Here is a 15,222-nt window from a genome sequence, read left to right as displayed (position 1 = left end):
CACTGGTGGAGATAGGATATGGTACTGGAGCTTAAAGGGGAGTTTAGGGTTGGAGGCTTATATTTGGGAATCAATAATGCGTGATAGTGCTGTGGCAAGTTGGGTTAGTAAAAAAGAGAAGAGCCCTGGCCACCGTGGCTCCGTGGTTAGAGCATCAGCCCCCCCGCACTGAAGGGTCTTGGGTTTGATTCCTGGTCACGGGCATGGAACTGGTTGCAGGTTCAATCCCCAGCCTTGGTTGGGGCACATGCAGGAGGCAACCAATTAATGTGTCTCTTTCACATTGATGTTTCTCTCTACCCCTCCCTCCCTCCTTTCCACTCTCTCTAAAATCAATGGAGAAAATATCCTCAGGTGAGTATTAACAAAAAGAAAGAGAGAGAAGAGAGTCAATGATACAATGCACTGTAAACATCAATGTTTAAGAGAAGTCCAAAAAAAAGTACCCAGGATGAAAACTAAATGTGAAAAGTTATCATCATATAATCTAATAAACAAACCATAGGGCCAATGTTTGTAGCATCATCAAAGCTATCTAGAATAATTTTTACATTTATTCATCCATTCATAAAATATTTAGTTCCTACTGTGTGCCATTATGCTAAGCTCTGGTGTTCAGTAGTGAACAAACCATACTGTTACTATCTTTATGGAACTTACAATCTATTTTATCTATAGGAATATAAATAAGAATACGGTGCCTGAAGCAAGACATGTACAAGCTGAAATAGTTTTGGCTATTACTATATAAAAATGAATTTAATAGGAGACATTTGTAATAGTGTCAACATTAAAATAAAAATTTTTTAATGAATTTTAAGCTAAAATTTTCTTTTTGTTGCATTTTTTCAGTTTCAAAAGGATTAACTCTGTCCCTTTTTTTAAAAAAAAAATGTTTTCTTTCTCTTTTTTAAGAATACTCCTGAGAATTTACATATCGTGGCTGAACGTAATCTCTTGCTTCATTTGAAAAAATTAGAAAAAGATGGAATGATATGTAAGTGTACTTCTGAATTTTAATTCTTTTACTGCCAGCATTTAATTTTTTTTTTACAAATGAACTCGTTCCTTTTAGGAAAAATAATACCCAGTAGAGTCCTCCCTTGAATATCATGATAAGTTAAAGAGACAGGCACTAGAAAGGGTCAATAATGAAAGGTCAGTGGACCACACGTGGGAACCAAACACTCGCACAGGAATTAGAATCTTGCTTAGAGGTTCCAGACCTCACCCACCAGAATGACAGCCAAAGGCATGTAGTGGAAAATAGCTTCTCTTCTCCTAGACCACAAGATCTACGAAGAATTTTACATGTAGAAGATTTGGGAACAGCTAAAGGTTTTAGCAGTCCTAAAGGTAGTAAACTCAAAGATACTAAAGCAGTCATTCTACAATTGTTTACTAGTGTTAGGTTAATTTGTCAAATTAAGAATCTTTATAAAAGTTTAATCCTTAAAATCAACTGGTTCAAAGATTGAATTTTGTGTAGAAGCTTCATCATTGTTCTTAAATATACAAAAAAAATACTAACTTTATATTGAGCAACAAAATTATTTTAGGAATGAATGCTTTTTTTAGCCAGAAAATAATTTAAAATCCAGTGAATTCGCTTATCCACTGTTAAAATTTTACTCTATTTGTCTTTCCACAGTTAGCAACACGGATCCTGACAAGAAATGGAAAGCTCATCTTTAGTTTCGTATTAATGAAAGTTCTGTTGTTTTGTTTTAGAGAATGGTATGTTTTCTTAACTATTAATTATATATGGAGATTATAGAGTACATAACATTAAAAATAACCCTGGATATGCTTTAAAATAATGTCATGTTTTCAAATATATAAATTATACTTTACATCTATAATCCTATCTAATAAAGAGGGAATATGCTAATTGACCCTCACGCCATCACAAAGATGGCGACACCCACAGCCAATAAGGAGGGAATATGCTAATTGATTGCCAGGCCCTCAAAGCTGGCGGCACCTACAGCCACAAGATGGCAGCGCCCAGTCCCCTCAGCCCTACCAGGGCGCCTGCCTCCAGAGTCCCCCAGTCCCCTCAGCTCCCCAGCTGCCCAGGGCCGGCCCAAGGTTTAGACAAGCCTCGGATGGTGGCTGCCCAGCCGCCCAGGGCCGCCCAAGGCTCAGGTAGTACTGTGTTCTCTAGCTGCTTCAGTAATTTCTATGTAATCCTTCCTTTTCTGCAACCCTTGTCTATATCTTCAGATGATAGGTTTGTTTTCATGTTTATATCTATTATGTCATGATTATGTATTCTATAGCCCTTTATCATGTTTACTTTCTTATAACAGTACTAGAGGCCCGATGCACGAAAGTCGTGCAAGGAGCTCAGCCCTCGTAGCCCCAGCTTCGTCTGGAAGGTCGTCCGGCTGTCCAGTCTATTAGCATATTATGCTTTTATTGTTATAGATTCCACAAGTGATTTATGTACACCAACTTTGGTAATTAAAAAATATTATATTATATTCCCAGTTAAAAACATTATATAATAATTATATAATAATTAGAGGCCCAGTGCACGAAATTCGTGCATGGAGGGGCGGGGGTGTCCCTCAGCCCAGCCTGCACCTTCTCCAATCTGGGACCCCTCGAGGGATGTCCAACTGCCCGTTTAGGCCCGATTGATCCCAATGGGATTGGGCCTAAACGGGCAGTCGGACATCCCTCTCACAATCCAGGACTGCTGGCTCCCAACCGCTCACCTGCCTGCCTGCTTGATTGCCCCTAACTGCTTCTGCCTGCCAGCCTGATCACCCCCTAACCACTCCCCTGCCAGCCTGATTGGTGCCTAACTGCTCCCCTGATGGCCCGATTGCCCCCAACTGCCCTCCCCTGCAGGCCCAGTCACCCCTAACTTCCCTCCCCTGCTGGCCTGATCTCCCACAACTGCCCTCCCCTGCTGGCCATCTTATGTCCACATGGGGGCAGCCATCTTTGACCACATGGGGGTGGCCATCTTGTGTGTTGGGGTGATGGTCAATTTGCATATTACCTCTTTATTATATAGGATTATTTTTGTTATCCATGAGTATAACCAACTTACTTTCCAAGTTTAGGTTTTAGTATAGAAATAGTCATAAACATATACAGTGTATGAATTATATACCAATTCTTTTTTTTTTTCTTTATTGATTAAGGTATTACATGTGTGTCCTTATAACCCCTTCCCCCCCCCCCTGCTCATGCCCTCACCCCCCTGGTGTCTGTTCCTTTTTATAGCAGCATAGTATTCCACTTATACCAATTCTTTTAATTAGAGGGTTATAAGAGTGCATTTTTATATAAGTAATGTTGTTGTTTTTTAATATATTTCATCGATCTTTTACAGAGAGGAAGGGAGAGGGATAGAGAGCTAGAAACATCGATGAGAGAGAAATACTGGTCAGCTGCCTCCTGCACACTCCGCACTGTGCATGTGCCCACAACCAAGGTACATGCCCTTGATCGGAATCAAACCTGGGACCCTTGAGTCTGCAGGCCAACACTCTATCCACTGAGCCAAACCAGTTAGGGCAGTAATGTTCTTAAATAGTGGTTAGGTTCTCAGTGTGGTCACCAATGCTTATTTAACTCACAAGGTTACCAAACTACATTACTAAAATGAGCTCAGAATCCTGGGAATGTATTTTCTGTACTCTTTCCTAAAATAAGACATTTAATATTTTTTAACTCCCTCTTTCTGCCCTTTTCCCCAAGACCCTAGCATTTTCATACTATTCTGAACACTTACTCTCATGCCCTAGAGACCTGTTGTGTTCCTGAAACCTTCCCATTTTACAAAATAATTGTGAATTCAACAACAAAAAACAAGCTACCCAATTCAAAACTGGGCAAAGGACTTGAATAGAAACTTCTCCAAAGAAGGTATACAAATGGCCAATAAACACATGCACAGTTGCTCAGCATCACTAATGATTAGGGAAATCCAAATTAAAACCACAATGAGGTACCACTTCATGCCCATTAGGACGGTTATTATTTAAAAAAAGAAAAAGAAAATAGGTGTTAGGAAGGATATGGAGAAATTGGAACTCTTGTGCATTTCTGGTGGGAATGTAAAATGGTGTTGCTTCCATGGAAACAATATAGTGGTTGCTCAAAAACTTAAACATAGGACTGCCATATGATCCAGCGATTCCATTCTGGGTATATACCCAAAAGAATTGAAAACAGGGACTCGGGCAGATATTTGTACACTCAGGTTCATGGCAGCATCCTATATAATACAAGCCTAATATGCTACCTGTCTGGTCGTCCAGTCGTCCATTCAACCAATCAAAGCATAATATGCTAATGGCACACTAAAGCCGCTCAACCGCTCTATGTGATGTGCACTGACCACCAAGGGGCAGACAGTTGACCTGTTGACTAGGCACTGTGATGTGCACTAACCACCAGATGCTCCGACTGGTAGGTTAGCTTGCTGCTGGGGTCCGGCTGATCGGGACTGAGCGAGATGGTCCAGACACACCTTGGAGCCCTCCTGCAGTCCCTCCTCGGCTGGCCAACCTCCCGAGTCCCTCTCTGGTCTCGATTGTGGGGTCCCTCAGCCTGGCCTACACCCTCTCACAATCTGGGACTCCTTGGGGGATGTCAGAGAGCCGGTTTTGGCCCGATCACGCAGGCCAGGCTTAGGGACCCCACTGGTGCACGAATTTGTGCACTGGGCCTCTAGTAATTAATAATAGCCAAATAGTGGAAGCAACCCAAGTGTCCATTGAAGGATGAGTGAATAAATAAAATGTTGTGTATACATACACTGGAATAGTATTAAGCCTTAAAATGGAAGGAAATTCTGACATATGCTACAACATGGATGAAACTTGAGACATTACCCTAAGTGATATGAGCCGATCACAAAAGAACAAATACTATATGATTCCACATGTATAAGGTACCCAGCGTAGTCAAATTCATAGAGACAGTAAAATGGTAGATGCCAGGGATTGGGGGAAGGGAGAAGTGCAGAATTATTGTGTAGTAGGTAAGGAATTTTAGTTTGGGAGGATGAAAAAAATTCTAGAGATAGATGGTGGTCATGATTGTGCACAAACAATTGAATGTACTTAATGCCACTAAATGGTATACTTTAAATGGTTAAAATGGAAAATTAAAAAATAGTAACTATAAATATCTTCCCCGATACCAGCACCAAAAAAGAAAAAAATCAGCATTCCCATTCCTTAAGTATCGCACATATTAGCAAAATCTAGACACAAAATCTGATTATATAGAAATCTGAATGTTCAGTTACCTCATACTAGTAACTTGCTTCTCCATTCTTTCTGATCAAACCAGAAAACCTAATTGTCATTGTTGTTATGCCCCCTCCCTCATCGCATACCCAATTCTTTACCAAGTACTGACTATTCCACCTTTCCCTCTTACTCCACCAGCACTCCTTAGTCCAAGCCATCATCATCTCTTTCCTGGACAACTGCAGCACCCTTAACTCTGGTCTTCCTGCTTCCATTCTTGGAGGGAGTTAGGGAACAGGAATGAGAAGGGCATTCAGAACTGAGGAAATCTCATGCACAAAGCCATGATTCCATATCACTGTCTGAAGTACCGTGGCACACGTCAAGCTGCAAGTAGACCTATTGGGAGAGGAGTGATAATGAAAGGCTATCAAATGTATTGGTTATTGAAAATGTCAAGGCAACAGAACTTTAACAAAAGCAATGGCATTCATTAAGTATCCACTTCATGCTAGGGACTGGATCAGGCACTGGAGATAAAAAAGGGAACAAAACAGCATCTCTACTCTCTAAAGAAACTCGTATTCTAGTTGTGGGGACACACAATTACAATACTCAGTGCCATGTTTGGAATAAAGGAAGAGTCTAACCTGGTTGGGTTGTAGAAAGCTGCAAGAAGCCTGAGCTCAGTCTTAAACGATGAGCAAGCGGTAGCCAGAAGTTAGGGGTGTTTGGGAGATGAGAATTGTTCCACTTGGAATAGTATATGCACATAAACAGATATGGCAGAGCATCACGTGGTTGGGAAACTAATTTATGTGGCTAGACTATATAGTGTTTGTGGGCTGAGGTTTTAGGAATAAGAAGAATATCATGGGAACACACAAAGCTCACAGGAACCAATCTACTGACACCCAGCCATGCTTCACACATGCTGGAGTACACACATAATTTAGGAATCATTTTGTTGCCTCCTCAACAGCAAGAGTTTGTCCCCAACCATTATGATGATTTCATTCCTTTTTGTTTCTGTCACTCCGGCCTTTATCTCCCATTCAATACAGGGAGTAGGTTTGGATTAGTCATAGCTTCTGCTTACCCATTTTCTGTTTACTCAACAGTATCTACATTCTTGTCATCACTCCTGTCTTCTCTGCATATCTTCATCTTCTGTTTTGCAACAACTGAGTAGCCTTCTGTGTCTCAGATTCAGATATCCTCATAGAAGAGGACCTGATTGGTGTCACTGATCATTTGGGACCAGAAGGGTTGCCGAAAATTTTATTAGGAGTGGATTCCATTCAGCAGGCAGTGGGCAGGGTAAGCATTCTGAGATTTGGCCTTTTCAGTACAGTGAGGAAAGGGAAAAAGAAGCAGAGGGGGTGTCTAAGGTAGAAGACAGGGTAACAGATATGAGAAATACTTTAGGAAAGGAATGACACTTAGAAACTGATTAGATCTTGAAGGGTGGGGATCAGGTAGAAAGGGAGTCTGGTAGAGCTGTAGATTTCTGGCTTACACGGTTGGGTAGATATTGTGAGAAAATACAGGAACTGGGTAGGTAGAGTGGGGAAGGGAGGAAAGATGCATTGTACTATAGATGTGAGTTTGGAGTACCAAGGAGCATCCAGAGGGAGACACCTAGTAGGCACTTAGAAAGATGGAGCTCAATAGGTGTGTTTTGTTGCAGGTAACAGAAACTTAGTTTCAACTAGCTGAAGCAAAGGGGGATATAACCCATGTGAGAGGATGAAGGTGGAGCCAGGCTTGAACAGGATCAAGGATTTGGAGCCCATCAATACAGCCCTAAACCTCTCACCTCAATTTTTTGGAGAACCCCAAACACTGGTTTTTGCACACGGCAGAAGATACTGCTACAGGTAGCTTTGGGCACATATCCTAACCACTCCATAACCAGCAGGGAAAGTTGGTTCTTCCAGCTTTGGTTTGCAAAATCCTAGGAGAAGAACTCAACAATTTATATTAACTCACTAGAGGCCCAGTGCATGATTTAATCATGCACCTGGTGCACCAGCGGGCTGGCTGTCCGCGGGTGCCCCAGGCCTTCCGAAAGCCTCCGGCGCTGCAGAGGCTTTCGAAAGGCCTTGCGCCGGAGCAGACAGCCGGCCAGGTCCCCCGCTTTGGCCTTTGATCGCGGGGGACCTGGCCGGCTGTCCGCGGGTGCCCCAGGCCTTCCGAAAGCCTCCGGCAGCCATGGCACAGACGCTGAGCTCGCGGCGCCAGTGGCACCGCGAGCTCAGCATCCTGCTGGCCCAGTCAGCTACCCCGGCCACCCTGAGTCCCGCCCCCTGCGCCTCCTGCTGGCCCAATCGTGGGCGTAGCGGAGTGATGGTAATTTACATATTACCATTTTATTATGTAGGATTATCATTCCTTAGGCCAGTCCCTGGAGTTAAGGAAACATGAAGTGCTGTATTTGGCCCAGCTTTGGTCACATGCCTATCCCTGTGGCCAGAGTATGTGAGGTCTGTTCTCAGATGAAGCAGAGTATCACAGGAAGATCCTCCACTATTATTAATTCCTCACTGATTAGCTTTCCTTTCCAATGTTCATAAAACAGAATTCTGTGCAGTAGCTCACAGAATGACTGGGCCAACTTGATGCCACCTGAACCTTTTCTGAGTGTTTCCAGGAGACTTTTAAGTTACCTAAGAGTATTTTTCTATCTCCAGATCACTTCTAGAAAAGTCAGTGAAGTTGACTGACTTTCAGGGAAGCTAGAATCCTGGGGGAAATGAGAAAAGATTCAAGTGTGGTTGTTACTTTATTCTGCCAGGACTATACATCAGTGTCCCTTCCCTTGCAAGTGTCTCTGTGCTCACCAGAGCAATCGGTCAGCATGAATACCAATTTCCAGGCATTGTTGGAGCAGAAAAACTCATCGTTATCAGTCTTTTGCCCCTATTTTCTCTTTAGGAAATTTCTGGATAATGTGCTCCAGATAAACAAGAAAAAGGAAGGCACATTATTAAAGTAGTAAATCCAACAGGAAAGTGTCCAGTGGAAGTTCTGAGACAAAGGTATGCCCAAAGCCTGCCCCAGTTAGGGGCAGGAGGAAGTAGGGCTTCAGCCAGAGATCTCCAGTGTGGGAACAACAGATTACCTGTATGTTTGAGCCTCGGGGAGTGGCAATGCTGGCAGTCATACAACAGCTCTAGCTGAGCAATTGAAAGAATGATCAGTTAATAGAAAATTATACTGGTAAAAATAATGAGGCAAATGCTGATTCCAAAAAATAAAAGCAATGCAATGAAGGAAATTGTTATGAAATACTATCTGCTTCTGTCTTTTTACATAAGCAATAATGTAAACACTGACTAAAAATTGTGTTCTAATAGAGGAAAGGAAGTAGGAGGTTGAGAATATCAAATCACCTATGATAATACAGTCAATAACATTAACAAATCCTATATAATAAAAGCATAGGTGGTGCAACACCCTCGCGCAACGTCATCACAAGATGGCCGCCACAAGATGGCCGGCAGGGGAGGACAGTTGGGGGTGAACAGGCCAGCAGGGGAGGGCAGTTGGGGGTGAACAGGCTGGCAGGGAAGGGCAGTGGGTGTGACCAGGCCTGCAGGGGAGGGTAGTTGGGAGGCAGCCAGGCCGGTATGGGAGGGCAATTGGGGGAGACCAAGCCGGCAGAGGAGGGCAGTTGGGGCAACCAGGCCGGTATGAGAGGGCAGTTGGGGGGGACCAGGCCAGCAGAGGAGGGCAGTTGGAGGCGACCAGGCTAGCAGGGAAGGGCAGTTGTGGGGAACCAGGCCAGTGGGGGAGAGCAGTTGGGGGTGACCAGGCCAGTAGGGGAGGGCAGGTGGGGGCAACCAGGTCAGCAGGGGAGGGCAGTTGCGGGGGACCAGGCCAGCAGGGGAGAGCAGTTGGGGGTGACCAGGCCGGCAGGGAGGGCAGTTGGGGGCAATCAGGCCAGCAGGGGAGAAGTTAGGCGTCAATCAGGCCAGCAGGGGAGCAGTTAAGGGGCAAGCGAGCGGTTAGGAGCCAGCAGTCCCAGATTGTAAGAGGGAAGTCCAACTGCCAGTTTAGGGATCGGGCCTAAACCGGCAGTCAGACATCCCTCAAGGAGCCCCAGAGTGGAGAAAGTGCAGGCTGGGCTGAGGGACACCCCCCACCCTGTGCATGAATTTCGTGCACCGGGCCTCTAGTCTATATCATATCTAATAAAAGAGTAATATGCAAATTGACCATCACTCCAACACAAAAGATGGCTGCCCCCATGTGGACACAACATGGCCACCACAAGATGGCCAGCAGGGGAGGGCAGTTGGGAGGGACCAGGCCTGCAAGGGAGGGCAGTTGGGGGCGATCAAGCCTGCAGGGGAGAGCAGTTAGGGGTGACCAGGCCTGCAGGGAAGGCAGTTAGGGGTGACCAGGTCTGCAGGGGAGGGCATTTAGGGGTGACCAGGCCTGCAGGGAAGGCAGTTAGGGGTGACCAGGCTTGCAGGGGAGGGGAGTTGGGGGCAAACAGGCTGGCAGGGGAGCAGTTAGGCATCAATCAGGCTGGCATGGGAGTTGTTAGGGGGTGATCAGGCTGGCAGGCAGAAGCGGTTAGGAGCAATCAGGAAGGCAGGCAGGCAAGCAGTTGGGAGCCAGCAGTCCTGGATTGTGAGAGGGATGTCCGTCTGCCCGTTTAGGCCCGATCCTACTGGGATCGGGCCTAAACGGGCAGACGGACATCCCTCGAGGGGTCCCAGATTGGAGAGGGTGCAGGTTGGGCTGAGGGACCCACCCCTCCGTGCACGAATTTCGTGCACTGGGCCGCTAGTCCTATCTAATAAAGGCGTAAGTGACCGTACCTCCGCTACAAAGATGGCGGCCCACATAGCACCAGGGTGGGACGCTAGCGTCGTCACCATGGTGACGACGCTAGCGTCCCATTCACAGGCCGCAGAGGGAGGAAAAGCTGCAGACAGAACACTGGGCTGCTGGGCAGGGGGCATGCTCAGAGCCGCGGCCCGCGCAGCTTGGAACAAACAGAAGCCCAGCTGACAGAAAGCAGGCAGTGGGCCGGCGGTGAGCTCTGAGCTGCCTCTGCGCGACATAGGACACGCCAAAGAGACAGACGCTGGGCCAGGGGCTGCTCAGAGCCAGGGCTGCTCAGAGCCGCCATTGCGCAGCTTGGGACACGCCCCCGGCCCACCAGAAGGAAGCCCAGATGACAGAAAGTGGCGGTGGGCCGGGGGTGAGCTCTGAGCTGCTGCAGTGTGACTTGGGACACGCCAAACGGACAGACGCTGGGGCCGGAGGGGGGGGGGCTGCTCAGAGCCGGCGCTGTGCAGCTTGGGACAGGCCCCCGACCCAGCAGATAGAAGCCCAGCTGACAGAAAGCGGTGGGCTGGAGGTGAGCTCTGAGCTGCTGCAGCGCAACTTGGGACACGCCAAGCGGACAGACACTGGGCCAGGGAGCGATGCTGTGCAGCTTGGGACACACCTCCAGCCCAGCAGACAGAAGCGCAGCTGACAGAAAGCAGGGAAGCTGGGCTGAGGGCATGCCCCTGGCACCCCCCGCAGTGCAGCTTGGGGCATGCCCCCAGCCCAGTGGACAGAAGCCCTGGGGACACAATGCAGGAGGTCCTCTGTGCATGAACTGCAGAAGAAACACCTTTTCTGAAGCCTCATTGGCTAAGCTCCCTGTAAGCTGCCTCTCACAGTGTTCTGGTAACTTGAGTAATAAGAACCTAAGAAAGTGTTCTAAGGTTTTTCCACACTCCTGGAGGAAAAACAAAGGTCTGCTGCTGGAGGGCTAAGATATGTCATATCCTGCCCTAGCCAGTTTGACTCAGTGGATAGAGCCTCGGCCTGCCCACCGCAGGGTCTGGGTTCGATTCTGATCAAGGGCATGTACCTAGGTTGCAGGCTCCTCCCTAGCCAGGGCCCAGGTCAGGGCTCATGCAGGAGGCAACCAATCGAAGTATCCCTCTCACATTGATGTTTCTCTCTGTCTTTCCCTCTCTCTTCCAAGCTCTGTAAAAATCAATGGAAACATATCCTCAGGTGAGGATAAAAAAGAAAGAAAGAAAAGAAATGTCATATCCTATGAAAGACACATCTTGAAAGTGCCTAAAGAAAGCTGTCATTTTTTCATGGAGAAGGGACTGGAGTCCGTGTTGGTGAAAACACCTTGGCGGCTGTGACAGTGGCAGCAGGAGTGGGGTGATGGGGCTGGTGCCTTCCCCTGATCAGCCCAGTCACCTCCCGCAGGGGAAGGCCAGACTGCAGCTTAGGCCCGCTCCCCATCAGTAGGACATCTCCTGAGGGCTCCCAGTCTGTCAGAGGGGGCAGGCTTGGCTGAAGGACCCCCCACCCCCCCCCCAAGTGCACGAATTTCGTGCACTGGGCCTCTAGTATATATATAAAAGCCTAAGCGACCAAATGACTGGTCGACTGGTCGCTATGATGCGCACTGACCACCAGGGGGCAGACGCTCAACACAGGAGCTGCTCCCTGGTGGTCAGTGCACCCCCACAGCCAACCTTGCATGGCTGGCCAACCTCCCGCGGTCCCTCTCCCTGGCTGACTGGCCCCGGTCACCTTGTTGGGGACTAGGCGAGAAGGCCCCGATCAGCCCTGATCGATCACAGGCCAGATCGAGGGACCCCACCCATGCACTAATCGTGCACTGGGCCTCTAGTCTAGAAATAAAAGTATATGTATCTTATTGTTTAATACCAGGGGAAAAAATTTTAAAAGAGAAATACGATGGGGAAATGTTTTTTCCTGTTGATAGTATTTTTTAAACTGGTACATTTATTAGTTTGATATAAACTAAACATTTTAATGTCAAAATACTGATATTATGCAATGAGTGGGTTCCCACCCTTTAGTCCAATGAAGCAAGTGTTTTTCTTTTTCTTTTTTTTTTAATCTTTATTGTTCAGATTATTACAGTTGTTCCTCCTTTTTCCCCTCATCGCTCCCCTCCACCCAGTTCCCACCCCACCCCATGCCCTTACCACCCCCCACTGTCCTCATCCATAGGTGTATGATTTTTGTCCAGTCTCTTCCCGCACCCCCCACACCCCTTTCCCCCAGAGGATTGTCAGTCCACTCCCTTTCTATGCCCCTGATTCTATTATATTCACCAGTTTATTCTGTTCATCAGATTTTTTCTTCACTTGATTTTTAGATTCACTTGTTGATAGATATGTATTTGTTGTTCATAATTTTTATCTTTACCTTTTTCTTCTTCTTCCTCTTCTTAAAGAATACCTTTCAGCATTCTATCTAATAAAAGAGTAATATGCAAATTAACCATCACTCCGCGACAAAAAGGGCAGCGCCCATAGCCACAAGATGGCAGGACCCAGTCCTCTCAGCCCCGCTGGAGTCCCCCAGTCTCAGGGAGGGCTGCTGCTGAGAGCCTGCAGAGTAAGCGGCCTGGCAGTATGCTGCCCAGAGGCCCTCCTGACCCTTTATAAAAAACAAAAACAAATTCACTCCCCACGGCAAGATCCCCTCCTAGTGGTGGCAGCCTGGGCTGGGGTCTCAGCCTGGGAGGGGCGTGCACCCCCATGGCACGATCCCCGCCTGAGCCTGGCAGGGGCGCGCACCCCCACGGTGCGATCCCATGCCAGCAGCGGCAGCCTGGGCTGGGGTCTCAGCCTGGCAGGGGCACGCACCCCCACAGCGCGATCCCCTGCCAGTGGCGGCAGCCTGGGGTCTCAACCACTGAGTCACACCAGCCAAGCAGATATGGAGGAATCTCAAATGTTTCTTTTTAAAAATATATATTTTATTTATTTTTTTACAGAGAGGAAGGGAAAGGGATAGAGAGCTAGAAACATCTATGAGAGAGAAATATCAATCAGCTGCCTCCTGCACACTCCCCACTGGGTATATGCCCCCAACCAAGGTACATGCCCTTGACCGGAATCGAACCTGGGACCCTTGAGTCTGCAGGGCGATGCTTTATCCACCTAGCCAAACCAGTTAGGGCTGTCCAATATATTAAAGAAAAAATCCTATCTAATAAAGGGAATATGCAGGGGAGGGCATTTGGGGGTGACCGGGTTGTCAGGGGAGGGCAGTTGGGGATGATCGGGCTGGCAGGAGAGCAGTTAGGCGTCGATCAGGCTGGCAGGGGAGTGGTTAGGGGTGATCAGGCTGGCAGGCAGAAGCAGTTAGGGGCAATCAGGCAGGCAGGCGAGCAGTTAGGAGCCAGCAGTCCTGGATTGTGAAAGGTATCCCCCAAGGGGTCCCAGATTGGAGAGGGTGCAGGTTGGGCTGAGGGACACCCCTCCTCAGTGCACGAATTTCGTGCACCGGGCCTCTAGTTTCATATAATACTGGTTTGGTGGTGATGAACTCCTTTAGCTTTTTCTTATCTGTGAAGCTCTTTATCTGACCTTCAATTCTGAATGATAGCTTTGCTGGGTAGAGTAATCTTGGTTGTAGGTTCTTGCTATTCATCACTTTGAATATTTCTTGCCACTCCCATCTGACCTGCATAGTTTCTGTTGAGAAATCAGCTGACAATCATATGGGTGCTCCCTTGTAGGTAACTAACTGTTTTTCTCTTGCTGCTTTTAATATTATTTCTTTGTCTTTTGCTCTTGGCATTTTAATTATGATATGTCTTGGTGTGGTCATCTTTGGATTCCTTTTGTTTGGGGTTATGTGCGCTTCCTGGACTTGTAAGTCTATTTCTTTCACCAGGTGGGGGAAGTTTTCTGTCATTATTTCTCAAATAGGTTTTCAGTATCTTGCTCTCTCTCTTCTTCTGGCACCCCCATAATTTGGATGTTGATACGCTTGAAGTTGTCCCAGAGGCTCCTTACACTGTCTTCAAATTTTTGGATTCTTTTTTCTTTTTGCTTTTCTGGTTGGGTGTTTTTTGCTTCTTTGTATTTCAAATCTTTGACTTGAGTCTTGCAATCCTCTAGTCTGCTGTTGGATCTCTGTATATTATTTTTTATTTCAGTCAGTGTATGCTTAATTTCTAGTTGGTCCTTTTTCATATCCTTGAGGGTCTCACTAAATTTATTGGCGCTTTCTAGAAAATTCTTGAAAAACCTTATAACCGTGGTTTTGAACTCTATATCCAGTTGTTTGCTTTCTTCCATTTCTTTCATTTGTGACCTGTTTCTTTGTCTCAGCATTTTGGCTGCTTCCCTGAGTTGATAAAGTGGCTTTGTGTGCTAGGTGTCCTATAGGGCCCAGTGGCTCAGCCTCCCCAGTTACCTGAGGTGGACACTCTTGGTGCACCCCTTTGTGGTCTGTGTGCACAGTCTTGTTGTAGTTAAGCCTTGATTGTTGTTGGTATCCCTGGGAGGAATTGACCTCCAGGCCAATTGGCTGTGAGGATCAACTGTGTCTACGCTGGGAGAACTTCTGTGCTGGAGACACCCTTATGAGGCAAGACTTGCTTCAGTGGGGCTTTGGTGCTCACTGAGTCTGCCCCCTGAGTGTGTCCCTTATGGATCTGAGGAGTTGTAATCTGGATGGTCCCACTCTGACCACTGGGTACACTGGCTCTTGGATCTCTAAGGAGGTGCTAATTTAGCCTCTGCCTGAGGCCACCCAGCAGGAGCTATGGAGAGATCTGCAGATTCCTCTTCTTTGTTTGGGTTTTGGAAGTGCCCAGATGAGGCCCAGCTGTGAAGCAATGCAAGCTGCTGTGGGGCCTTGGACCTTCTTTTGGATGTTCTGGGTCTCACTGACTCAGCTGCAGTTTGTTAGGTAAGTTTAGATTTCAAAGGACCAGGCCATTGGTATGCCCAAGCCTCTGCACACAGCTGGGGTGGGGCGGAGTCTCAGGGCGGAGCAAACAGCAATGGCTTCCCGTTAGCCCTGCCCTAAGAGGCCTCCGGATCTCAGTGTCACGCGGTGGTCGCTGCAAGCACCTCTGAGAGAAAGTCGCTCTCAAATTCCGCCCGCTGCCAGACAGTCCAATTTCTCCCCGTATGAGTCTGGGTCCCCAGAGTCTCACCTGGAACTGGAGTTCAGAGCAGTCGGGAGCTTGTGTCTC

The 15,222-nt window shown here is 47.2% G+C and overlaps 1 protein-coding gene across 2 annotated transcripts in view; it reads left to right on the top strand.

Annotated features, from left to right (window-relative positions):
- LACTB2 (lactamase beta 2) overlaps window positions 1–6,429 on the top strand; it is a 33,682-nt gene extending 27,253 nt beyond the window's left edge. Inside the window, exons 6-8 of one of the 2 annotated variants that reach the window (XM_079796360.1) lie at window positions 916–997; window positions 1,652–1,737; window positions 5,418–6,429. In XM_079796360.1, the coding sequence (XP_079652486.1) occupies window positions 916–997; window positions 1,652–1,695 (126 nt within the window). In that variant the 3' untranslated portion in view covers window positions 1,696–1,737; window positions 5,418–6,429. The other variant, XM_079796359.1, reaches the window with a different exon arrangement.
- The last annotated feature ends 8,793 nt before the right edge of the window (window positions 6,430–15,222 follow it).

This window comes from Cnephaeus nilssonii, assembly GCF_951640355.1.
Source record: "Cnephaeus nilssonii genome assembly, chromosome: 18".
NCBI lineage: Eukaryota > Metazoa > Chordata > Mammalia > Chiroptera > Vespertilionidae > Cnephaeus > Cnephaeus nilssonii.
Note: the sequence above shows the minus strand (reverse complement) of the source record. Positions and strands in the feature narration are given on the sequence as shown.